Source organism: Fusarium falciforme, chromosome 9 (genome assembly GCF_026873545.1).
Source record: "Fusarium falciforme chromosome 9, complete sequence".
Classification (NCBI taxonomy): domain Eukaryota; kingdom Fungi; phylum Ascomycota; class Sordariomycetes; order Hypocreales; family Nectriaceae; genus Fusarium; species Fusarium falciforme.
The window spans coordinates 1,108,355-1,131,235 of record NC_070552.1 but is presented as its reverse complement, the minus strand read 5'-3'; the positions used below and the strand labels follow the sequence as shown (position 1 = coordinate 1,131,235).

The following is a 22,881-nucleotide window of genomic DNA, read 5'->3' as shown; positions in this document are numbered from 1 at the left end:
TTCAATGGGGAGTAAAGGATCGAATGGACATGTGATGGTCACCTCAATTCTTGAAGTTATGCTTAATTGAGTGTCTTCAGTCAGGATCGATATCTCGGCACTTGGCTCCGTTCCTTGGTCCAAGTTTCAAGCATAGACGTCCGACCAAGAAAGGGTGTCCAGGTCTCAAACTGTGGATTTTTAACTAGTGTTCATTATAGACTTGCTCTTCGACCCGCCTTTTCATCCTGAGGGAGAAGAAATGTGATGTTTTTGCTCATGGAAAGTCTGAGTTTGTACTGCTCTGGTTACCTACCCTACGCCCCAATATGTGCAAAGCAAAAGCACGTAAAACACACCAATCGGCGAAGAGAGAGTAATAATTCTTCTCCAGCTTTTATAGCCCAATCATACTCCAATTGTCGAAAATAATTATTGCCGAGGGCGTTTGATCCTATTGTTGAACTCATAGGGCCCTTCATCCGCAACGGGCCGACTTGCATTTTCGCCGCTTTTCTCATTGGTAGCGGAGGGTTGCGTTCAACTTCTCACTCCGCCATAAGCTCACTCACTCAGCTTTGGCCTCACTTTGAAACTGGACCGACAACCATGAACGGCCTCTTTTTTAACCAGCATCTAGCTGGTCAGAATCTCACGACCGGTGCGAAGCCAAAGGATAACTCGGGCGGGGCTGCAGATGCCGCCATCGAGAACCTCATCTCGACCTTTAACGAGCTTAACAGCAACGTTATCGATGAGCTTCATGAAGAGCCTAGCCCACTCGAGTTTATGCGATATGTTGCCCGCAACACGCCGTTTGTGATTAGGAATGGGGCATCCTCGTGGAAGGCCTGTCGGGAATGGAATTCGGCATATCTGCTCTCTGCCCTCAAGGGTCAATCTGTCAACGTTGCTGTGACACCTTACGGGTTCGTGTGATGTGGACATGTCCTAGTAAAATGATGTATGCTAATGATCACATAGCAATGCGGATATGCCAACCGTTCCTCCTGGCGAGGATTCACCTGTCTTTGCCAAACCCCACTACGAAGATGAGCCTTTTGAGGAGCTCCTCGAATATGTTGTTCGTCAAGAGACGGACCCCGAATTTCCTAGTGATGCAGAGATTCGATACGCACAAACTCGCAAGTAATCCGTATTTCGTAAGCTGGCTCATACTGAACAGGTCCTAGAGAATGACAATCTCCGCGATGAGTACGTCACCCTCTTCTCAGACGTTCAGAAGGACATCCCTTTCGCAAGGATAGCACTGGACAAGAGCCCCGACGCCGTCAACCTGTGGATCGGCAACTCCAAGTCGGTCACGGCAATGCACAAGGACAACTATGAAAACATCTACGTCCAGGTCCTGGGGAGAAAGCACTTTGTCCTGCTCCCCTCGCTGTGCCATCCCTGTGTCAACGAGCAGCCCCTGAGGCCTGCTACCTATAAGCGAGGGGACGACGGCTTGCAGCTTGTGATGGACTCGGACGATGAGGCTGTGCCTTTTGCGATCTGGGATCCTGAGAAGCCGGAGCAGAATGCCACGCGATTCTCCCACCTTGCTAAGCCCCTGAGAGTTACTTTGAACCCGGGAGACATGCTGTACCTGCCAGCCATGTGGTAAGTTGATCGATCCAAGTTGATCTCGAGATACTCATGCATCCAAGGTATCACAAGGTATCGCAGTCGTGCGCCGAAGAGGATGAAGGCTTTGTCCTTGCTGTCAACTACTGGTAATACCCACTCAACTCTTCGTGATCGTAGGAACTAATACTGTCCAGGTACGATTTGGACTTTACCGGTCCCCTGTATCCTACATCGACATTCGTTCGTGACATTAGCCTGGGAAATCGTGCACAAGCAAGCGCAGAATAACAAATGCCCCAAATCTATTTTCGTTTCGCCAATAAAAGATCTACCTATTACTTCCGCTTGGCTATCCTCTTCTGCGCCCTCAGCTCCTTCTTCATCCTGGGGTCCACGATTCTGTAACGACCCTTGACACCCTTTGGCCGTCCCTTGATACCACGGTTGAGACCGCGTGCCACGACGAGCTTGGCGGCCTGCTTGGGCTTCTTGCGGGCAGCCTTGGCCATCAACCTGGAGATGCTGTCCGACTTCTCCTTCTCCGTCATGTTCTCGTCGTTGTTGAGAATGTCCGACTTCTTCTTGAGCTTCTCCAGCCTCTGCGCGGCCTTGAACTTCTTGCGAGCCTTGGCTTCCCGCACCTTCTTGATGGGGCGGGCGTTGAAGGCCCTCATCTTCTCCTTGATAGCCTGGGCGGCAGCCTTGGTGATGGGCTTCTGGAGCTTGTCATGTCTCGACTCATCATCGATGAACCACTCAGGTAGGCCGTCGCGGTCTCGGAAGGCGTACTTGTTGAATCCGTCGTCAATGGCATCGTGAGTTGTCTTTTGTCCTGTGGCAAGCTGGTGTGCCAGGGTCATGGCTTCGGCCGTAATGATATCGATATCTGAACATGTTAGCTCTCTGTCCTTATTCATGCCAAAGTGAGCAAAGAACTTACCAAGTCGGCCATCGGCCTTTCGCTTGTCCTGGTCCCAGTCATCCTCCTCATCCCGCTTAACTACTTCGAACCCGTCCCCAGCATCCTCCATCTCGGAATCAGAGTCGAGCGCCACCTCTTCCTGCTTGGCAGGAGGTGTCTTGGTCTTGCGGTTCTTGGCTTGTTGTGCAGCAGCAGCCTCTGCAGCCCGGTCCATCTCTTCGTCAGCGCTGTCCTCGGCGTTAACTTCCTCCTCAGGCTCAGGAACAATGCCTGTTAGTCCCTGGAAAATGTCTTGGTTGAAGAAGGCTGTTGCCTTCTTGGACAATCCATTGGCACCCTGTGAGGAGTCCAGGTCTCGGATAAGTCCAGATGAAGGGCCCTCTTCGTCGTCATCAGATGAGTCGTCATCCTCATCAAGTTCTGAAGAATCATCTTGCTCCTCCTGTGCCTCATCCGCAGACAATCCTTCCCACTCATCATCACCGTGTTCTTTGCGCGCCTTCTTCGCCCGGTACTTGGCATCAGCCTCGGACTTGCGCTCTCTGAACTGTTCGTACATGGAATCAAGTTCCCGCTCGAGGCGATCCTCTTCAGCGTCACTCTCATCCGTCTCCGCAGAGGATCCAAGGCCACTGTCCTGGTCTTTCCTGCCAGTCGAGTCTGAGACGATGGCCATCTTACCACGGTTTAACCGTCGCATGGCGTCCGTCTTGTCGACCTTCTTGAGAGAGAACATGGCTCCTTCACCGATTGGGCCAGATTCCTCCATACCGATATCCATGGGAGCAGTCATGTTGAGCTGCATTCGAACAATCTCTCGCTGTTTCCGTTCATTCTCCTTGCGCTTTTCTCGCTTCTTCTTCGAGTTTTCTTTGTCCTTCATTGCTTGCAGCTCCTCTTGGATCTTGAGTTCCTCGTCCATAGACTCAACCTCAGCCACTTCCTCGGGCTCCTCTGTTGCAGTCTCCTTTGTCTTGAACCCAAAGATCTCCCGGACCTTCAAGCGCCACTTGAGCAGGAGCTTGAAGTCCTTTCGGCCAAGCACTCGGAGATCATCACAGCAGTTTCGAATCTCCGGAGTGGTTTCAGGGAGTTTATCCAGCGCAGCCAGTGCCACATCGCCATTCAGGGGTTGCTGGAAGGTGAGCTTGTTGTAGCTTCCGAGAACTGCGATAGGGTCCGTAGTCTGAATGAACTCGCTTGCCGGCATTTCCTTGAACTGTGTGTAGTCACCCTCCTCGTAACCGTCTCGCTTTCGCTTCTTGACCTCGGGGTTGTAGACCTTGGCTTCGTTGTTTGGTGTCGCGCCAGTAAGCTCTGCAAAGACGGCTCGGGGATCGAGGAATCGAGGATCGATCTTCTTTGGGGCCTTGTAGCCTCTGCAGACAACGAAAATTTCGGCCGAGACGTTTCTGGAGGACGGGGGCTTGGTTGCTTCGACCTTGGTGAAGAGCTGGTTGAGAACCCATAGCAGGGGATTGTAGTCCTTCGATCTGAAAACCTTGGTCACAAATGTGCCTCCCTCGATGAGGAACTCCGTTGCTAGCTTCATGGCCTGAAGTGCGAGCTCCGCCTGGTTGAAAGAATCCTGTGCCCAGGCGGTACCGACGTTGGGAGCACCATCGTGCAACACGGTATCAGCCTTCCATGTTTTGAAGTGTTGTCGAATCGTGGCGCGACACTTTTCGGTCGTGATATCGCTCTGGAAAGTGATGACTCGGGGGATGGGCTTGATCGGAGCCAAATCGACACCGACGATGAGACTGTTGGGGGGCATAACCTCGGCTGCGACCTGGCACCATGACTGCGAGATGTGAGCTCAAGTTGGTCGACCAGGAATCGCAATACTTACACCAGGAGCAGCGCAAAGATCCAGAAGGACCTTGCTCTTCTCCAGGAAACCATACTTCTTGTTCAATTGAACAAGCTTGAAGGCAGCTCGAGCACGATAGCCCTTTTCCTTGGCCAACTTGTACCACTTATCCAAGCGGCCCTTGCCGTGCTTCTTTTGGATCGCCATCTTGATGGCGTTGGGGCAAAAGAATTGATCGGAGCGACCTGCTCTGTAGCACGAGAGGCTTCCCAAAAAGTCCCCGCGACACCAGAAATTTTGCGACACGGTCAGCCTTATCGGCTTCTCACGTGGAGATAAGCCCAGCACCTGCCATTTTTTTCTTGCGCCTCGGTTTTGCTGGCATGCGCTTAACGTCCCGCCAGTTTGGTGGGTGGACCTCGCTTACCTAATAAGTCAATGCCTCCTCGGCATTGCATTGCATTGGCAGATGGATGAGCACTTGAATGATATCAGAACTTCGATAGAAAACGGACCACCTGATAACGACTCGATCTTGGATGCTACACACCCTTACCGGCCATTGTCAACTTTAACTCGGGCGTGTCGACGGCCCTCAACACCAAGACTTTGAGCCTCGAACATCACCGGACGGCGATCCACAGCCATGAGCGGACGAGTCCTCGCTGCAGGGCTCCGGCCTGTGGCTCGGCGTGCGGCTATTCACCCTGCTCGACATCTACATCGTCATTCTACGGGCGGACTCCTCCAGGCCGATGCAACGATACGAGCGACTCGGAAGCGGATGTGGTACGGTGGCAACGCTTTTCACAATGCCGTCACCGCTAGGAATGTCTCGTTTGCGAGATTCTTGCCAAAGCTCATGGTCAAGTTTCTCAGAGTGCCAGCAATGTTTGGCGGCGTAGCTATCGGCGCTTTCGCTTGGGTTCAATATCAAGCTACTCGTACGTTTAGCCTTCAATCATGATCTGGGGTCGTTATGCTGACTCGTGACCAGAGGCCGGTACCTTCGCTATCAACCTCTTCAACACGACCACCGATACGGTCACCGGTGCTGCCTCGAGCCTCTTCGGCGGCGCTAAGGATATTGCTGAGCAGATTCATCAAGGCTGGGAAAATACAAAAGAACAGGCTGAATTACCCGATTGGGTCAAACAAGTCCTTCGACTTCATGAAGATATCGGCACCGGTGGATCCGGCGGCTCAGGCGGTGGCGGTGACCCAAAGCAGAGCAGAGTTGGTGCCGCAGCTGTCGCCGGCGCTTCAGCTGCCGCCTATGGATATGAGAAGTCAAACACCGATGATCCTCGTGATGGCGAAGAGGCGGCCAAGGACGACCAGATGATGATTCTGACCAAGAAGATGATCGAGATTCGAAGCATATTACAGAAGATTGGGCAGTCGAGCACCCTCACCCTTCCCTCGATCGTTGTCATTGGCTCTCAGTCATCCGGAAAGAGTTCTGTACTGGAAGCCATTGTTGGTCACGAATTCCTCCCCAAGGGCTCAAACATGGTCACACGACGACCTATTGAGCTGACTCTCGTCAACACTCCATCTTCCAAGGAGGAGTATGGCGAATTCCCCGATCTCGGCCTACGTCGCATCACAGACTTCTCATCAATCCAGAGGACATTGACCGAACTCAACCTTGCCGTCCCCGACACCGAGTGTGTCTCCGATGACCCAATTCATCTCACCATTTATTCCCCCAACGTTCCTGACCTGTCACTCATTGACCTGCCTGGTTACATTCAAGTTGTCGGACAAAACCAGCCGTTGCAATTGAAGCAAAAGATTACTGAGCTCTGCGACAAGTACATCCAGCCCCCCAATGTGATCCTCGCCATCTCGGCCGCCGATGTGGACCTGGCGAACTCGACTGCTCTACGAGCATCCCGCAGAGTTGATCCCCGAGGCGAGCGAACCATTGGTGTTGTTACAAAGATGGATCTGGTTGACCCTGTACGTGGCGCTGCCATTCTCAACGACCAGCAGTACCCCTTGAGGCTGGGCTACGTTGGTGTCGTGCCCAAGGCTCCGCAAAGCCAGGGTCTGTTCAAGATCGGCTCTACAAACCTTCTCTCAGATATTGTCAGGAACGAGAATGCCTTTTTCTCGTCTCACCCCATGGAGTTTGGCCCCGAAGCCGGTGTAAATGTGGGAACCACAACGCTGCGCAAGAAGCTCATGCATGTTCTGGAGCAGACCATGTCCTCTAGCCTGCAGGGCACAAGCGACGCTATCCGACAAGAGCTGGAGGAGGCTACCTACGAGTTCAAGGTGCAATACAATGATCGCCCACTCTCAGCTGAGTCATACCTCGCTGAAAGTCTTGACGCCTTCAAGCACTCGTTCAAGCAGTTCGCAGAAGAATTCGGCCGACCTCAAATGCATGAGCTCTTGAAGCAGGAGTTGGACCAAAAGGTTCTTGACTTGCTTGCAGCTAGGTACTGGAATAAGCCTATCGATGATCTGTCGTTGGCCAAGCCTGAACTCGACAACCTGGCGGATCTTCCCAAGGCTGATCCTGACTCCCTTTACTGGCATCGACAGCTTGACGCGTCCACCTCCGCACTTACGAAGCTCGGCGTGGGACGTCTGGCGACGACAGCTGTTGCATCCTCTATCCAGGCCCATATTGATTCTCTCATCGCCCACTCTAGCTTTTCCACCCATCCTTTCGCTCGTCAGGCTATCATGGAGGCTGCCTCAACCATCCTCAACGAGCGGTTCTACAGCACCAGCGACCAGGTGGAGAACTGTATCAAGCCATACAAGTTTGAGATTGAACTAGAGGACAGAGAATGGGCCAAGGGACGTGACCACGTCAGCGGTGTTCTCAAGAAGGAGCTACAGGACTGCGAGGCAGCCATGAAGCGACTCGAGGACACTGTCGGTGGACGACGAAAGCTGAAGGAGGTCATTGCCTTTGTCGACAAGGCTCGAAAGGGCGAGATTGTGGTGGAGGGCGATGGACGAAGCGGCGCTGGCGGCTTTAGTGCAGCTCTTCTGGGCAAGGGTAAGTAAACGAAGAGATCCCGGGGAGACGAGTGCTAATTATGATATAGGACGTGAGGCTGTCTTCCTTCGCGACCGAGCTGACATCATCAAGATGCGTCTGCTTGCAGTCAAGTCCAAGCAGTGCGCCAACCTCAAGAACAAGTACTACTGCCCCGAGGTCTTCCTTGACGCCGCCGCTACCAAGCTGGCCTCCACTGCGGTCCTCTTCCTCAACGTTGAGCTCCTCTCCGAGTTCTACTACAACTTCCCCCGCGAGCTGGACCTCCGCCTCGGCCGCCACCTGTCCCAGGAGCAGATCGAGAAGTTTGCCAAGGAGGACCCTAAGATCCGCCGACATCTCGAGGTCATCCGCCGCAAGGAGCTGCTTGAGCTGGTCCTCGAGAAGATGGAGAGCCTGCGGCAGCTCGACGGCCGCGGCGACCGTGACCGCATGGCCAGGAGGGATTCTGGAAAGCAACGTGGTCGCTGGGGTCTATTCTAAGCTGCCAGTCAGCGCCTGATGTGTCCAATACGAGTCATGAGAACCACACTGGGAGTTAGCGGAGTTAACTGCTTGGCTGGCCATTGGATTTAGATTTCTTGCTTGCGGTGGTGAGGATCGGATATAACGTCAAGGGGACGCTCAAGTTGTTCACCCGTATGGGTCTTTTCTCGCCCCTGTGCTGTCCATAGTCAAGAGAGGCCCGGATGCTTCAACCCAAAGAGCACATTGAGCGAGGCTGTAGATAGATGTGCTTTCGTTACGTGCAAGGATACCCTCCTCAATAACATGACTATTCCATTCCATGCAACCAAAAAAAATGATGGCGATCAATTACTCCTGAATCTTATCTGTCGTGACATGTTCATTTGACATCCAAGTAATGAAATAGGACATCTATCTGGCAACAGCCTTGGCCATATGGATCTTCCCCCCTCTCTCTAGTATACCATCGTTTACGCCGTTATGCGCTCCTATCGGTACTCATCTGCAGTGTCACCTCCCATCGAACGCTTCCACCGTGACCGTAGCCTTCGCCTAGGCGATTCTGAATCAACGCCGAGATACGGCTGCGCAACTTGCTGAGTGACATCTCATCGTAACCCTTGACCACACTCAGCTTGAGATTGGCCATGCAAAGGCCGTAGTGGACCTGCCAGAACTGGGCATCGTCAATTGCAACAATACTGGGCTCTGTCTCAATCTCACGCAGGACAGCGCTAACGCCGTTGTTACCGCCGTTGCCGCCATAGGACATGAGCAACATGAGGCCCTGAGCCACAGCGAGACGCATGCCCAAGGCGAACATGGCAAAGGAGATGACGGCACAGATTAGGCGGTCGAGCCATGTATAGAGGGCAATGGAGAGAAGGGGTAGCAGAGCAATCAGGGCAGAGAAGGATAGAGTAAGGAAGTGGAAGGGGTTGGAGAGAACGCTGGGGAGAGAGGCAAGGTAGGAGACACGCATGATCTTGGCAATGCGAGCGTGGTTTCGAAGACCATACGCAGAGACCAGTGTGCTGACCATGGCAGCAGCAGAGACAAAGTCAATGGAGCCATCTGGGCCCTCATGCCCATGTGCATGGTGAGCCTCGTGGTTACCAAGAGACTCGAGGAAGTGCTTGAGAGCATGTGAGACAAGATCGAATCCACCAAAGAGGAGGAAGATTGACATGGCAAAACCAGCCAGAACCTCTGCTCTCTCAAGGCCAAATGGATGGCGAATGCTGCTGCGGCGCCAGACCTCAAAGTTGCCGAGAACGTCCACCATGACGCAGACAGCGGCACTGCCGGCATCAAAGAAGACAAGGTGGGAGAGCGCTGTTGTAGCGAGAGAGCCTTCGGAGCGGAAGAAGACGTATGTGGCAACGGCCAGATGGCAGAGACTCCAGTAGCAGTGAATGCGCTGGTCCTTGGTCATGCTCTTCCATGCTTCGCGGATGGTCGGGATAGGAAGAGACGCTGGGAGAACGGGCGGAGGTCTCTGGGGTGGCTCCTTGAAGATCTGATGTTGTGATGAGATGCTACTGTGCTTGTATCGGTGACCGCGACGTTGTCCAATGTTCTAGGAGAGCGTTAGCATCCAAGGCATAGATACCGACTTGTCCAAGAGAACAACCACATACCGACTTGACAGGAGCAGTAGATATCACTTGTGTCTGGAAGTTGAAGGGATTCTTGGGAGCAGCGGCGGAAGAGTCGCCGGCCTCATCTTCGAGACCCATTGTGGGAAGTGACAAGGAGGATGAAGACCCAGTGGCAGATGGCGGGAAGAGGAGGTTTGGAGTGGACGAGTTGTGAAGAGCGGCGTCGCGATTGAGCTGCCGCTGGATAGCTACAGATTCGGCCTCGACCTCGTCCTCGTCTTGGATATTGATATCGATAAGCGACTGGCGTTTGTTCTGGCTGATATCGTCGTCGCTGTCACCGTGGACAACGAGACTCGGCGGGGCGGGGATGCGAAGCTGAGCACCTGGATGGCTCGACATGTGCTCCTGCTGCTTTCGGAAGGTAGACGCGTCCCCTTGGCTCGACCGACGAGGCGATTGGGAATGTAGGGTTCTGTTAGGGGCCGAGATGCTATGTCATTGATGTGATTTTTGACTTTGGCGCAGTTCGATTTTCTGCTTGCGGCGATGGCGCGCGTGGTAGAGGAACAAATTGGAAGACTGATGGATGGAATGCGTTGACGTCGCGATAGAGGTGGAAGGTGGCACAGACTTTCAGGGGTACTCCAGGAGATGCAGGGGCTACAGGGGACTTCGCTACGCCTAAGCCACATCCCCATACCCGCTGGGGGAGGCTGCAGCGACGCCTGGAGCTCATTGCGGCGGGTGGGGGTCGACTAACCTTCAGTGGACGGGGCGGAAGGTGGGCGGGCTGTTTCGAAACCATTGTGGCGTCGCGGTCCAACTGCCATCTAGGATCATCGTCATCGTCAAATCTGGCTTCCCCTCCAAGCTTCGTTATCTATCAAGGAATAGAATACGACCGCCAGAAGAGGTCATGCAGAAGACTTCTTTGTATCAATAACGCCAGCTTACGGCACGTATATGCGGCCGTAAACTCGATCCTGTCCTTCATCTCGAACGATTGTCGAGTCGCATTCATCAACGTTTTCGAAGCATCTCATAGCGACATACTCCCACCACCCCCAACCTACGATCCGAGCCTCTCGCGACCATGGAGGATACCTCCCGGACGCAGCGCGAAACTTCACCCACACCGCTTCCTTCACACCGACGAGCCCCCTCGAATTCGAGTCTCATGTCCAAGTTCCCCTTTTTGAAATCGTCAGAGAAGCGAGGAGCGCAGGATGGTCCCGTTACCGGCGACAACAACACTGTGCCTGCTCCTCGCACTGCACCGAGACCTTCTGCAAGCGTGATTCAGCAGCAGAGAACGCGCCGACGAAGAGGATCCCTCAGAAAAGTTGCGCTGCTTGGCCGGGGAGCGCAACGCGAACGAAGAGAGAGCAGACCCCTGATTATCGATACTTCGCACGCAGCAGCATATGGTCTCGATCCGGCGGCCATTCAGACCGGGAGTCCCACTCAAATCGAGGCTTTGGACCTTAATGCCACCTCAGAAGACACGCCAGGCACGTCAATTGGAGGGTTTACGCCTTTGACAGGGAGCATTAGCGCATCATCTGCGCTGCCCCAAGGAAGTTCGATATCACAGTCAGTCGCACACACGACATTAAATGTGGATGGAGATGCGGCATCATATACATCAACGGACGAGGAAGACATGCTTCAGATTCCGAGGGGTTCGGCAGCGCTTCGGCAAGGACTGTCAATGTCACCAGGTCCAGATTCATACTTTGGCAGCCTGAGCTCAGCGGTTTCTCAGCAGCGGCGGCGGTCAATCAACCGAGCCAAATCACCCTTGTCATACGGCGGGCTCTCAACCAACACACTACCACAACACGAGGACTGGGACTATGCAGAGACAGAATGGTGGGGATGGGTGGTGTTATGCGTGACATGGTTTGTGTTCGTTATCGGGATGGGATCCTGCCTCGACGTCTGGAGCTGGGCATGGGACGTGGGCAAAACACCATATGCGCCGCCGGAGCTCGAGGATGACGAGACCTTGCCGATCGTGGGGTACTATCCGGCATTGATCATACTTACTGGCGTTATGGCTTGGGTATGGGTTGTTGTAGCTTGGGTCGGCATGAAATACTTTAGGCATGCCAAAATCAGCGGTGACTGAAAAGATGGTGTTGTTGGTTTGAACACCCGTGTTAGATATCAAGACTATCACGCAGCCTCTTATTAATAGCACCACAAACACGAATGAGACCGTAGACCATGCTTTTTCCAACTTGTTGGTCTTGCTGTCGGCTCCCGTCTGCTGTGCCTACATCTGCATTCAGCTAGATACTTCAGGTAAGGGTAAATGAAGCTGTTGGTTAAGAAGTTTTTGGCTGTTATACGATTCTTGATTGGGTTTAGGAGGCGAGACCTTCGATGGAGCGTCGAAAGCTAAGCGCCGGTTCGGCGGCAACATACGCCAGGGCAGCCAATCAATGTTGGCCGATGCTCAGCCGTGGCTTTGGTCGATCTCGTTGTGGTTCCCTTCGGCGGGGCCGACAAGCCTCAATCGCGGGAATGACGATGAATCAGAGGGAGCCACTGCAGGTGCTGGGTGAGTTAAGCTGAAAACCTAGCTATTCAGGCAGGCTTGGGCAGGGTATGTCCCAAGACAGAGTGAATCAAGATTCTTGCGGAGAGACCGATTCAACACTTGCCTCCACAGCTGAGCGATACTGTCCCTGCACGATCGCGACCTAGGCTCCAGAGTGGATGTATCAGCGCTGTCAGAGTAGGGTCCACGGCGGGAGAATATACGTCACTGTCCTCTGCCTGTCGTTGCTAGCGGGAGGAAACGGTGGCAAGCCTATGTCAATACTGGCATCAGCACGATGATGGGGGATGACTGATGAAAAAGAAGCGAGGAGAAAGCCGTAATTTGGTAAACCCGGTCATCCCAGCCAACTCCGAGATTTGCGCTTAGTAAATCCCCGATCATACTGAACCCCCCAGGTGGGAGAGAAGAATGCTTTGTCACCTCGTGCCTGATTCACGCTTGAGCGATAAAACGGTGATGTGCATGAAGGGATCGGCATGACCATTCCCAAGAACGTCGTCAGAGCTGGCTAGGGGGAACATCGAGAACTCGCCGCCCCGGCCGAGACGATCATGCCTGACACGAGCATCGCACTGTGACTCTTACTGTGATTGAGCCAGTAAAACCAAAGGCAATTTGTACTAAAATCACAGTGCGTGAGGCGACGTGGGGGAGGGACTGCCAGCCGCGACAAGAGAGAGAGCCAGAGTCCAGAACGAGCTGAGGACCCGGACGGAAGTGTGTGCTTGGCGTCCAAGCACAACACGGTCAATCCCCCCCTCGTGCCCTCTCACGTTCTTCCACCCTCAAGGTCGACCCATCCTCAGTCATGGGGGAGTGGTCGCTGTTTATAGATGCTGCAACGGCGACCGGCCCTGGCGTGACATTTCAAGGAGCGGACGAGCCTCATCTTTGAAATGGGGGCAGTGGTCTCGTGACAAGTAGCGAGAGCTGCCCGAGAAGCGAGATGGGAGAGAGCTGGCCGTGGCATCCATCCTCTGAAAAAGGTGCGGGTAGTGGTGGTGCTTTTTTATCCTTTCGATGTTGCAACGTCGGGTTTCACCTGCATACGAAGCAAGCCACTGCATCAGAACGGCCAGACTGTTTCTCGTATGGAACTCAACTCTTTTTTCTTCGAGAGTGCATAAAGTCGAGATTGAGTTAAGCTCCAGAAGCTCCAAGAGAACGTTGGCATCCATCGAGACGACCACATGCTGCTGCTGGCGTCTGTGCATGGATCCATTCTCCAGGTATAGAGACGCTGATATTACCCGTGTACTCCCTGACCTCCAGGTGTTGGTTCGACCCGATGGCACGGAAAACCCTCAAGGAATGAAGCTTCAGAGTAGGTATTCCCGGGAGTCGGATCCGAAGCCCTGAGGAGACCCTGCAAGAAGACGACAATAGGTAGCAGAATAATAGACGGAAGGGAGAGCGAGCCCTTGTCGCCCCCAACTGCGCCTGAAACAATTCCACCAGTGGCCACAATCAAAATCAAACCACTGAGAAGCCCAACCTCACACTAGACGCAACACCAGCCTGGCATTGCCATCTCGGCTGTCGAACCTTGCTCGGAAAGGCTCATTCATCAATACTTCTCTATTACCTTGTTGCGTCTATTTGCCGCTTTTGCCATCAGACCTCCGTTGACCCATCCACTTATTCGCCCATCAATGCAAGATCCACAATCCATCTGTCCGCTGAGGAAAATTGCTGATGAGGGAGGCGAGTGAGAGAGCACAGAGCGAGAATCGGAACAACGATTTCGAGTGGACAAAGAGACGAGAGACTCTCTCGAGCTGCAGCAGTACATTCATGCTCCTCTTGGCCCAACTCGTCGTTTTCTGCCTGCTGCATTATCCCCTTAGTCACATATTCACCACCAAGCTTGGTCATCACCACTACCGCTGAACATCAAGAGGACAACTCTCCGTTTGGACTCTGTTTGGAATTCATCTTCAAGATTATCCATTTCCAATACCCTCATCAAGGTGCTCCGCTCCGTAGAGGTACCAGGTTCTTCCACCGCCACCCACGCACCGCACCGCACCGTACAAGCTGGGCTGGGCTGGAGAACACACAGACCCTCCCCCATTTGTCTCCCCCGAGAAGCCCCAAAAGAGACCCCCTAGCGCGCCGCCAAATTCGGCCTCCCCTACAACGCCAGCACCGTACTGGACCACCTCCAGGTGCCTACGCTCTACCGAAGCCTGGGCTTCCAAAACCCGCCTAAAACCAAACCAGCCTCTTCCTCCTCATTTGCACTCACTCCCTCAACCCTCTTTTCTCCCATCTTCCCCCATCATCCTCCCTCTCCCGCCGAGCCTGCTCACAACGCCATCAAAAAAAAAATCCCTTCATCTCCATCTTCACTTGTCTTTTCTTCTTGTACGTATATACCGTCGCCCGCCCTCGAATATCGCCCTTCCGCCCACGGCATACGTTTCCCCTGCCTGCTCGCGAGCCATCCTGCGCCTATCCGCTCCACCGCGTCACGACCCGTTACGATAACCTCGAAAAAAACTGCCCGACTCGCTCTTCCTTGGCCAGTCCCCCATCGAGGGGTTTGTCCAGAGCCTTCTCCAATCCCGTTTGCCGTCGTATCGTCGCTCTTCCACCGCAAAACTGGCCCAGCTCGCCTGTCGTTATTGGAGGCTCCTGGTCGCCACGCCACTCCGACTTTTGCTTCCTTGAATAATCCCTCCCGCATCCTCCCTCGACTGCCTGGCTCTCCGCTACCTGGCCATCGCCATCAACAGCAACCATGAGGGAAGTCAACTTTAGCATTCCAAACGTCAACAAGGCGTCTGTTGGTATTACCACGGCGCTTTATGATCGAAGGGCCCTGGATTGCACGTCCACTCTCCCCCTCATCAACTCCCTCAATCATCTCGCCTATCTCACCACATCGTCTGCTCGCATCCGCGATATTCTCACTGTCGATGGCGGCATCGAGCGTCTGGTCTGCATCCTGAAGCAGGGTCGCAGTAAGGATATGATGGGAATGTGGAAGTGGAACCTTGCCTTCCAGTGTGTCGTCAATATCGGCGTCCGAGGAACGGAAAACGTCCGCACCCGCGTTGTCGAGGCCGATATGGTCCCCGTCATCGCTACCATCCTCGACAATTACATCAAGGCCATCGACAAGTGCCGTGAAAAGGCAGAGGAGGCCAAGCAGAAGCAGATCCATGACCACCACCACCGCCACAGGAGTCACGAGCATCGCTCAGGCCCCAAGCCCTCAAACTCGGCCTCTTCGTCCGCCTCGTCCTCAACCTCTACCGTCGCCGCTTCTGCTCCCTTCGGCCATCGCTCCATTCCTCGCGTCGATGCTGCCGACCAGCGATCGCTTCGTCGTCACGGCCCTCCGCCGTCCATTGACGTTTCAGCTACCTACGCTGGCCCTTCTACCGCCGCCCCTCAACCCCTACCCCAACAATTGCAACAACAGCCCCTCGATGCTGCTCTGGCGACTCCTCAATACCCCCTTGGCACGCCGGACCGTGCTGTCTCTTTCACACCGACCCGTCACCAGAGCTTGAGGGGCTTTGAGAGCCGTCACGCCACGACTTCAGCTCCCCGTCAGACCATGCAGCCCCTTGCAACTGCAGTCCCGGCGACCGAGACTGTTGAAGGCTTTGTGAGGCCCGTCCGTGATGTCGACCGCCTTGCTTCGATGGCCCCATTCGGCCCCACAGACCTTGCTTCCCAACCGACCTCCCCAACCACCCCTCTACCGCCAGCTCAGATGCGCTCGCCAACCGTCCGCCCAGCCTCAGTTCTAGGACCCTCGGGCCGATCTAGAAGACGCCCATCGATCCGTCATCAGAACTCGACTGCTGATGCCGATGACATTAACGGAGACAGCATGCCTTCGGACGAATCTCCTGAAGCCGAAATGACCGGAACCGACAACATGCAGTCTGCCGTTGGGATCCAGGACATCACCATGGAGGACGGTGATGCTATGCTTACTGGTGCCGCTCTTGATTTGACCACACCCACAGTCTCCGAGACGCACCAGGAAGCCAGCACCTTCAACATCACCCACCGTAGCCCCATGGATGGCAGTATTGCTAACAACAATACTCCCACCCCTGTGCCCCCAATTGGGCTTTCGCCTAACCGTCCCGCCATGGCGACTCCTCCTCAGCCTCCCATGCCCGCCACTACCGTCCCTCGATACCTCCTCGACCGCCATTTCGTTCCGAACCCTCAGATGCTCGCAGCCATGCCACGGGAGGAGGATGTGCTCATGTCTCTGCAGCTCCTCGCCTACGTCTCCAAATACTGCGGTCTTCGCTCTTACTTCCAGAAGAGCCATCTTGTTCCTCGCCTCAAGATTGGCAAGGAACTCGCCGTGCTCGATGGTGAAGAGGAAGTTCCCGAGGTGTATGACGAGGACGCCGACGATGAGGAGTATCTGCTCCCCAACGACTTCAACCTCTTCCCACTTGTTGAGAAGTTCACAGTTCGCTACCACAGCACTGATATGCAGTACTGGGCTGGTGTTGTTATGAGAAACCTCTGCCGCAAGGACGACACTCGTGGAGGCATCCGCCAGTGTGCATACTACCAGTGTGGCAAGTGGGAAGAGTACACCCGTCAGTTTGCCAAGTGCCGCCGATGCCGGCGGACCAAGTACTGCAGCAAAGAGTGCCAGAAGAGTGCTTGGGCTTTCCACCGCCATTGGTGCGTGGCGGCCACGCAGTAAAGCAAGCTGGCTATCTACCGGAGCACTTTTTCATGATGATCCGTGACAGCATCAACTCGGCGCAATCTGCGGCATCTCAATGCTTGTTTCACAGTCTTCCAAGGGTTGCAAATGCATTGCACAGCAAAGCGTGTCATGAGCGCATGGCGTTTCCTCTCGATACCACTGGTTTTTGCTTTCTCTTTTCATGGGCGTCTCAAGGCTGGGCATCAACAACGGACGTTGGGTTTGGGGGCATTATCACATGTCATTGCACTTTGAGATTTTTCTTGGTTCCTTTTTGCTTGTTGTCTCATTTCCTCGACTTCTTCCTCACCCTTGGAGGGCTTCCCTTTTTCTAATTCTTACCCATTGCTTGCCAGGAGCCTCCCAGAGATATTGCCACCCCTGGGCCGCTCCTCGGCGCGAACGGGCATCAAACATATCACGGCCGATGCTCGTCATGTATATAGATACCTTTGATTGCTGGCGGCCCACGGGGGGTAATACTCTCGGGGGCCATGGAACTCTGGATATGACTGATGACGGACGGAGAACGACGGGAGGAGCGATTGAAGGAAAGGGGGAGGTACTTGTTTTCGCAGGGTCTGCAGCAGCTGCGTAAAATTGACATGGAGGTTGGGGGGACATGTCCAACGGCGTTGGAGGACGGTCTCTTGGTTGAAGTGTCCTGAAAAAAAGGCTTCATCATCATGGGCGTTGGACCGCGGCGAATGAGGCAGTCGCTACTCAGAATCTTCTACATATTCCTTTGGGTATAGATGAAATGACCAATGAATTCAAACACTCTAGTGCCTGATGAAGAGTGAGATTTGCTGAGGACGGGGGTATGGACATCAAGACAAAGACATGCCTACACGGCTCACAGGTTATTTCTGAAGAGTAAACTTGAGACAAAAATGTGAATAGTGACCAAATGGCTTCGATTTACATGTATGAATGAGGACCCGAAACGCCAGCCCTTCTCCTTCATCTCCAGCCTTTTCTTTCAATGGGAATGCCGCCTTCAACAAATCACCCTTCTCAGCAACTCTATCTATCAACTCGAACACTCTCACCGGGCACCCATGGCCTTCCTCCTGGCCTTGCCGGGCCGCGACTTGGAAACCTTGCTGCCGCCGGCCTTCATCTTCTTGGCGTTGAAGCCGCTCAGGTCGCTGGAGCTCATGGCGTCGCCCGACTTTGCGTGGCGCTTCTTGCCGCCGAAGCCGTACTTTTCGTTCTTCTTGGCTCGCTTGTGGTTGACGGTTCCCGAGCCGGCGCCCATCTGACCACGGCCGGCGCCGGAGCGCTGGTTGTGCTTCTTCATCTCGCTCTCGACGCCTACGTCGAAGAGATCGGCCTCGTTGGTGCCCAGGTCGGCACCGCCAGATTCTTGTCGCTCTAGGGAAATAAAAGTCAGCAGGTGAAATATACAGCATGGAGAGTGTGATACTCACTTCGCTTCAGAGTCTTGATCTTCTCGAGGGTCTCGCGCTTGACCTTTTGGCGCTCCTGGAGCTTGGCGACCTGGACCTGCTTGCCAAACTTCTTGAGGTCGCGCAGCTTGCGGGCCTCGGCGGCAGCCTTCTTGTTGGACGCCTCCTCGACGAGCTTGGCCTTGACCTTTTCCATATGCGCGTCCTCCTTGACCATCTCGGCAAAGTAGTCCTTGGGACGAGAGAAGGGAACGCCCTCTGCGCGGAGAAGCTTGCGAGCCTGGCGGGCGGCGTCGAGGCTCTGGGAGTAGAAGGCGAGCTCGCGCTGGAGGTCGTCTTGGACGTCGGGGATGGAGGCCGACGTCTCGGACTCGGCGAGGACGGACTGGTGGGTGGCGAAGGGGACGGACTTGTCGGAGGGGATAGCGATGCGGTTGAGGGCGGCGAGGAGGGCGGTGGTGTTGTTGATGGTGAGGCGCTGGTGGGGGATGAGGTCTTCCTTGTCGGCGTCGTCGAGGTCTTCAAGGTCCGACATGGGGATGTCCTCGTCGTCCTCTTCCTCTTCCTCTTCCTCGTCATCCTCCTCCTCATCTGCGACCTTCTTTGCTGCGGGCGAGGCGTTCTTTTTTGACTTGCGGGGAATCTTTTCCTCGAGCTCGATTGACGAGTCCGAGTCGTCGCTGTCGTCGATGCCTTCTAGGTTGTACTGATACGGGTCAGTGTGCCGTTCAAGCTGCGATTTCCCTCCAATTGAAGGTCAAGACAAACCTGGACTTGTTCATCCTCCTCATCTTCATCGTCGTCATCCTCGGCGACCTCGTTCTCGACCTCTTCCTCCTCATCGCTCTCCTCAGCTGCCCCGCGACGAGCAGCCTTGTTGCGCTTCTCGGCCTCCTTCTGTTTCCGCTTCAACTTGAGCTTCTTAAAGTCTGTGCCCTTCTCCGCGGCCAGGGCCATCTTGAGCTTTCCCTTGGTGACCATGATTGCGAAAAACTTGACAAGGTGTGGATGTTGGCGCGTTTCTTTGGGTTAATCGCTACAAAGGCAAATTGTTTGAGCAGTTGGAGCGCCTGCTAAGGAAAAATCTCCAAATTCTGCCGCGCCATGGGGTTCACCGCCTTGACATTTTTTTAGTGGATCTTTTGCGCTTGCGCTTGTGCATCTGCAGCGGAAGTGAAGGTTGGGCCATTTCCCAATTGAGACGTTTAGAGCTTGACGACCCAACTCCTCGTCCTTTCTTACACCAACGTTGTGTCAAGAATTTCTTTGTTCAAGACTGTTGAAGCTTATCTAATAACTTGGTGTCGTTTCTGCAGTTTCTACAACCTTTAGTCAGTCTTGGCCAATTATGGATGGCCAGGTAAACCACAGTCACGAGCAACACACCAAACTTCGATCCAAGGGCTTGTATTCAAGAAATTATAAAGTAAAGTGTGGGAAAAAAATCAATCTCCCCCCTCATCTAGATGCTAGTGGCTGTCCTGTTCCCATCTTGCGCTTGATCCAACTAGACAGCATGTCGCGGTAAAAGTGGCTTCCGGGTGTTGGCGTCCCTCAACCCAGAGCCAGGTAAGAAAAAGTACAAGCCAATGGTACCCATCTTCTCCCCGTATTATTTCTTCCTCTTAGTTGTCGTGAAGGCGAGAACTATTCGTCCGGAGCTTGTATGTATTGCGTATCGAGTGGCGGTCGAGTGTTGAGAGCTGGCTCAAGGTTGTCGGGTCACCGGCTCAGGGCCTCGCCTTCGAGACAGGGAATGCAGGGCTTTTACATGATGGTGCAGCCGATGGGGAAGCCAACAGCTTCCTTGGGGCCAGGCTTGGCCATGACGCTGCAGCCGATGGGGAAGCCGACGGCCTGGACGTTGGTGTTCTTGGATAAGGCAGGCATGATGAAGGCTGGGGTGGAGAGACTTTGAAAAGTCAGAGAGTGTTCTGTGTTGATAATGGTGGAAAGAGTGTTGTTTGTAAGTGAGTGTTTGTGCTTGTCGTGGTATGAAGTTCTGGTTTTGGGGAAGGATGAGGACCTCTTTATACTTGGACTTTGTCACTTCTCCAGCTCATTTTGACATTTCTGACAACTGAATGTAAGCCCAAGACTTGCTAAGATGAGACGTTGGTTGTGAGGTCTGTGATCCGTGCGAGGTGCCTTACTATTGTTCTTCGCGTGGTGTTGGCAGGGGACAAAAGGTCACGACTGCCACCATGTCATGGCGCACCTGAAGAAACTTGACGATGTTCCATCAAAGACGCTAGTGAACGTCAAAACAAGCCTGTTCCTGAACATGGCAGGTGGGATGTCATCGTGTGATGCAAGTAAGTGGGAGGCAGGGATATAGAGCAGGGGTTTCTTTGTATGGGCTTAGTATTGTTCTTCAGCAGAGGCCACAACTGTCTCCGTCTAAGTGGTGAGACTTTAAGAAAAATGACTCGTATTTTCATGATAATTCGTAATAGCCTAATCCTGTTGACTCATTTCGAAAGAGTTACCGGCTTAATACCCGTAGAGGCGGCGGGTGAGGCGGAAGAGTTGGATCCGGGATGAGCAGCCAGCCGACTGCCACTCACTAACAGCAATACTATCTTTAGAAACGACTGAAAGGGAGCCTGAGATGGTTAGTGTGAGTTTGACTTTAGGAGGGGGAGATGACTTGCCATTTGCCCTTCAGTGTAATAACCACCCATGGAGAGCCCGCCTCGTCCACCTCCTTATCCACGGTGGTGGAGAAGCAGATGGCACTCATGATTCCGTCGCCAAACTTCTCATTGAGGATTGCCTTGTAGGCGTATCCGTAGTTCTGCACAATTTCATATAGTCGGTAGATGAGAGGCTCAACCGGGGGCATGGGACCAGCCTGGCCACGGTTAGGGAACCCTGTCATCTGGGTTGTCAACGTCTCCTTGGAGATTTCCAACAGCTCCGAGAGGCGGTCAATATCCTCAGGTGAGGCTGTGGCTTGGCCGTAGAACAGGGCCGCACAAGCAACCTCGCTCCTGTCGAGATGCTTTGCGATTGTCTCAAAGCTAAGACCCTTGGCGGCCTTGCCGTCGAAGAGCAGCTTGGAGTAAACCGGGAGCCTGTCGGCAACCGTCGACTGGTTGGTTGAGAATGATGAGTACAAGCTCTTACACAACGGGATCACGGATATCTCACATCGAGGGTAGCAATGCGTCCTTCGTTGGCCATGGTGGTGCAGGGAGGATATGGTGGCGGGATATTGTTGTTGGTTCTTGGATGAGGGAGAGGCGAGATCTTATCAAGGAACCTCAGATCCGCATGTCGGAGGTTTCCTTTCCTGACAAACTTGCGGGGTTGTGCTCCATGACGTGTCATAGGCGTGTACTGATCTAGATGGGGTCTGCATTCGGTGATATTCCGGAGACTCGGGAATAGATGGTTCGACAAGGGTGGATGTGCGGAACTCGGCAGAAAGCGTCAACATAAACTTCGTGATATCACGGTCTGTCAGCATGAATATATCGGTTTGTGTTGATACAATGCTATCGACTTTACTCGACCAAGCGTCCTCGCCTGGCAAATATGTCCCTGGCCTCCACCAGGTCATCAGCGTTAAGGACATCAACACCTTCGTCGATTAGAAGCTCCCGGAGTTGATCCCGCACATGAATCGGCCAGTAGGGCATGCCCCAATATCGTGCCTTGAGTCCTCGACTGTGAGCCTGGGAAATCTGATTCCGCAGCTTGGCCAGCTGCTCCGGCTGAAGACCTCCACGGCCTATCTTGCCGATCGTCTTCTCGAACGACACGCTGGTGTAGTACGAGTTGAGAGAGCTGAACTCCCCTTCCTCGAGTTCGTTAAGCGGTGCGTCAAAGAAGACGTCTCGAAAAGGAGTCTCCTCATTCACCAAACGAACCTCGGTATCACCGGTTCCAACGACTGTGATGGGCCTTGAGATGAAAGCGCCGTTGTTCACATGGCTTAGCCATCCTCTTTGACGCAAAGGCTCCAGTCTTTCCAACAAAAGCGGCCAAGAGCTGTTGGGGTCGGCCTTCAAGTCCACCAGCAAGACCAACGTCTGGCTGGGGTCGTGATCGTACACCCCTCGAAACGGGATGTTTGGATCATTGACTGAATTCTTTGTCTGGAGGAGTTCAACCAGTGGTTGAATGTACATTGACGTCAAAGTCTGGCCGCTGGAAAGGGATCCCAGGTTGTGGCCGACCAATAGTTCACCCTGAACTACCCACACGTCTGCTTCGATGCCAATACAGCCAGCGTGAATGGCCGAGTAAAATGGTACTCTCCTCCAATAGTCGTTGTGTGAATGACAAGGAATTGGAAGTGCTGAGCCGAGTCCAAGAGTTGGATCGTACGTAGGCTCGACTGCTGATGAACCTGGGCCCTGAGACCAAATCAGGGGTGTGACGCCAACAATGAGGGCCAGCACAAGGGCCATGGTGCTTCTTATAGTCAGCTGGTGAGTAAGAGATTAAAAGGAGTCGAGACTTGCCTCAAGGCTGCTCCGACCATACCCAAGGCGAAGACATAGGGGTTTCTCTGAGCGGTAAGGCCGGGTGCCGCTTTGTTGGCCTCATTTTGGGCTTTGGGCTTGCGTGGAGCCATGTTTCAAACAAAGATTGGCCTTGAATCTGACATGAATCCCATAAAGATGTTGTTATTGTGTTGAGGATATTCGCCGTTCCATGGACATGCAGTGAAAGAGTCTCATTGGAAGTCTCACCACCATGGCTGTCGCTGTTCGGTAGAGGCGGAGGCCCCACTCGACATGGATGGCTGGGTTCATCTCCGTTCAACGGCGCCGAGGGCGAGATGGATAGGTC

At 53.9% G+C, this 22,881-nt stretch overlaps 8 protein-coding genes and 1 pseudogene across 9 annotated transcripts, besides 1 other annotated feature; 3 read left to right on the top strand and 6 right to left on the bottom strand.

The window, feature by feature from the left end:
• Positions 1-582: 582 nt before the first annotated feature.
• NCS54_01122500 (TRNA wybutosine-synthesizing protein 4) lies at positions 583-1,857 on the top strand (the record flags this gene model as incomplete). The annotated part of the gene is made up of 5 exons (XM_053156506.1): positions 583-908; positions 964-1,124; positions 1,173-1,602; positions 1,650-1,715; positions 1,764-1,857. Exons 1-5 carry the CDS (start codon positions 589-591, stop codon positions 1,855-1,857), a joined length of 1,071 nt encoding a protein of 356 aa, XP_053012481.1. The 5' UTR covers positions 583-588.
• Positions 1,858-1,904: 47 nt separating this feature from the next.
• On the bottom strand, positions 1,905-4,526 carry NCS54_01122400 (AdoMet-dependent rRNA methyltransferase SPB1; the record flags this gene model as incomplete). The annotated part of the gene is made up of 3 exons (XM_053156505.1): positions 4,344-4,526; positions 2,510-4,295; positions 1,905-2,455 (listed from the first exon to the last, which is right to left on the bottom strand). Exons 1-3 carry the CDS (start codon positions 4,509-4,511, stop codon positions 1,905-1,907), a joined length of 2,505 nt encoding a protein of 834 aa, XP_053012480.1. The 5' UTR covers positions 4,512-4,526.
• Positions 4,527-4,950: 424 nt separating this feature from the next.
• NCS54_01122300 (Hypothetical protein) lies at positions 4,951-7,809 on the top strand (the record flags this gene model as incomplete). Its single annotated transcript, XM_053156504.1, has 3 exons — positions 4,951-5,248; positions 5,302-7,326; positions 7,376-7,809. 3 exons carry the CDS (start codon positions 4,951-4,953, stop codon positions 7,807-7,809), a joined length of 2,757 nt encoding a protein of 918 aa, XP_053012479.1.
• A 463-nt stretch (positions 7,810-8,272) lies between these two features.
• NCS54_01122200 (Hypothetical protein) lies at positions 8,273-9,797 on the bottom strand (the record flags this gene model as incomplete). The annotated part of the gene is made up of 2 exons (XM_053156503.1): positions 8,273-9,373; positions 9,435-9,797. 2 exons carry the CDS (start codon positions 9,795-9,797, stop codon positions 8,273-8,275), a joined length of 1,464 nt encoding a protein of 487 aa, XP_053012478.1.
• A 4,913-nt stretch (positions 9,798-14,710) lies between these two features.
• NCS54_01122100 (MYND-type zinc finger protein samB) lies at positions 14,711-16,660 on the top strand (the record flags this gene model as incomplete). Its single annotated transcript, XM_053156502.1, has 1 exon — positions 14,711-16,660. One exon carries the CDS (start codon positions 14,711-14,713, stop codon positions 16,658-16,660), a length of 1,950 nt encoding a protein of 649 aa, XP_053012477.1.
• Positions 16,661-17,714: 1,054 nt separating this feature from the next.
• On the bottom strand, positions 17,715-19,059 carry NCS54_01122000 (Hypothetical protein; the record flags this gene model as incomplete). Its single annotated transcript, XM_053156501.1, has 3 exons — positions 17,715-18,043; positions 18,100-18,784; positions 18,847-19,059. 3 exons carry the CDS (start codon positions 19,057-19,059, stop codon positions 17,715-17,717), a joined length of 1,227 nt encoding a protein of 408 aa, XP_053012476.1.
• Positions 19,060-19,845: 786 nt separating this feature from the next.
• Positions 19,846-20,364, bottom strand: NCS54_01121900 (Hypothetical protein; the record flags this gene model as incomplete). Its single annotated transcript, XM_053156500.1, has 2 exons — positions 19,846-19,990; positions 20,297-20,364. The coding sequence occupies 2 exons, from the start codon at positions 20,362-20,364 to the stop codon at positions 19,846-19,848; spliced, it is 213 nt and encodes a 70-aa protein (XP_053012475.1).
• A 287-nt stretch (positions 20,365-20,651) lies between these two features.
• On the bottom strand, positions 20,652-21,264 carry NCS54_01121800 (annotated as a pseudogene). Its single transcript has 3 exons — positions 21,232-21,264; positions 20,729-21,172; positions 20,652-20,684 (listed from the first exon to the last, which is right to left on the bottom strand).
• Positions 20,652-21,264: a sequence feature.
• A 323-nt stretch (positions 21,265-21,587) lies between these two features.
• NCS54_01121700 (Hypothetical protein) lies at positions 21,588-22,663 on the bottom strand (the record flags this gene model as incomplete). Its single annotated transcript, XM_053156499.1, has 2 exons — positions 21,588-22,500; positions 22,551-22,663. 2 exons carry the CDS (start codon positions 22,661-22,663, stop codon positions 21,588-21,590), a joined length of 1,026 nt encoding a protein of 341 aa, XP_053012474.1.
• Positions 22,664-22,881: the final 218 nt, after the last annotated feature.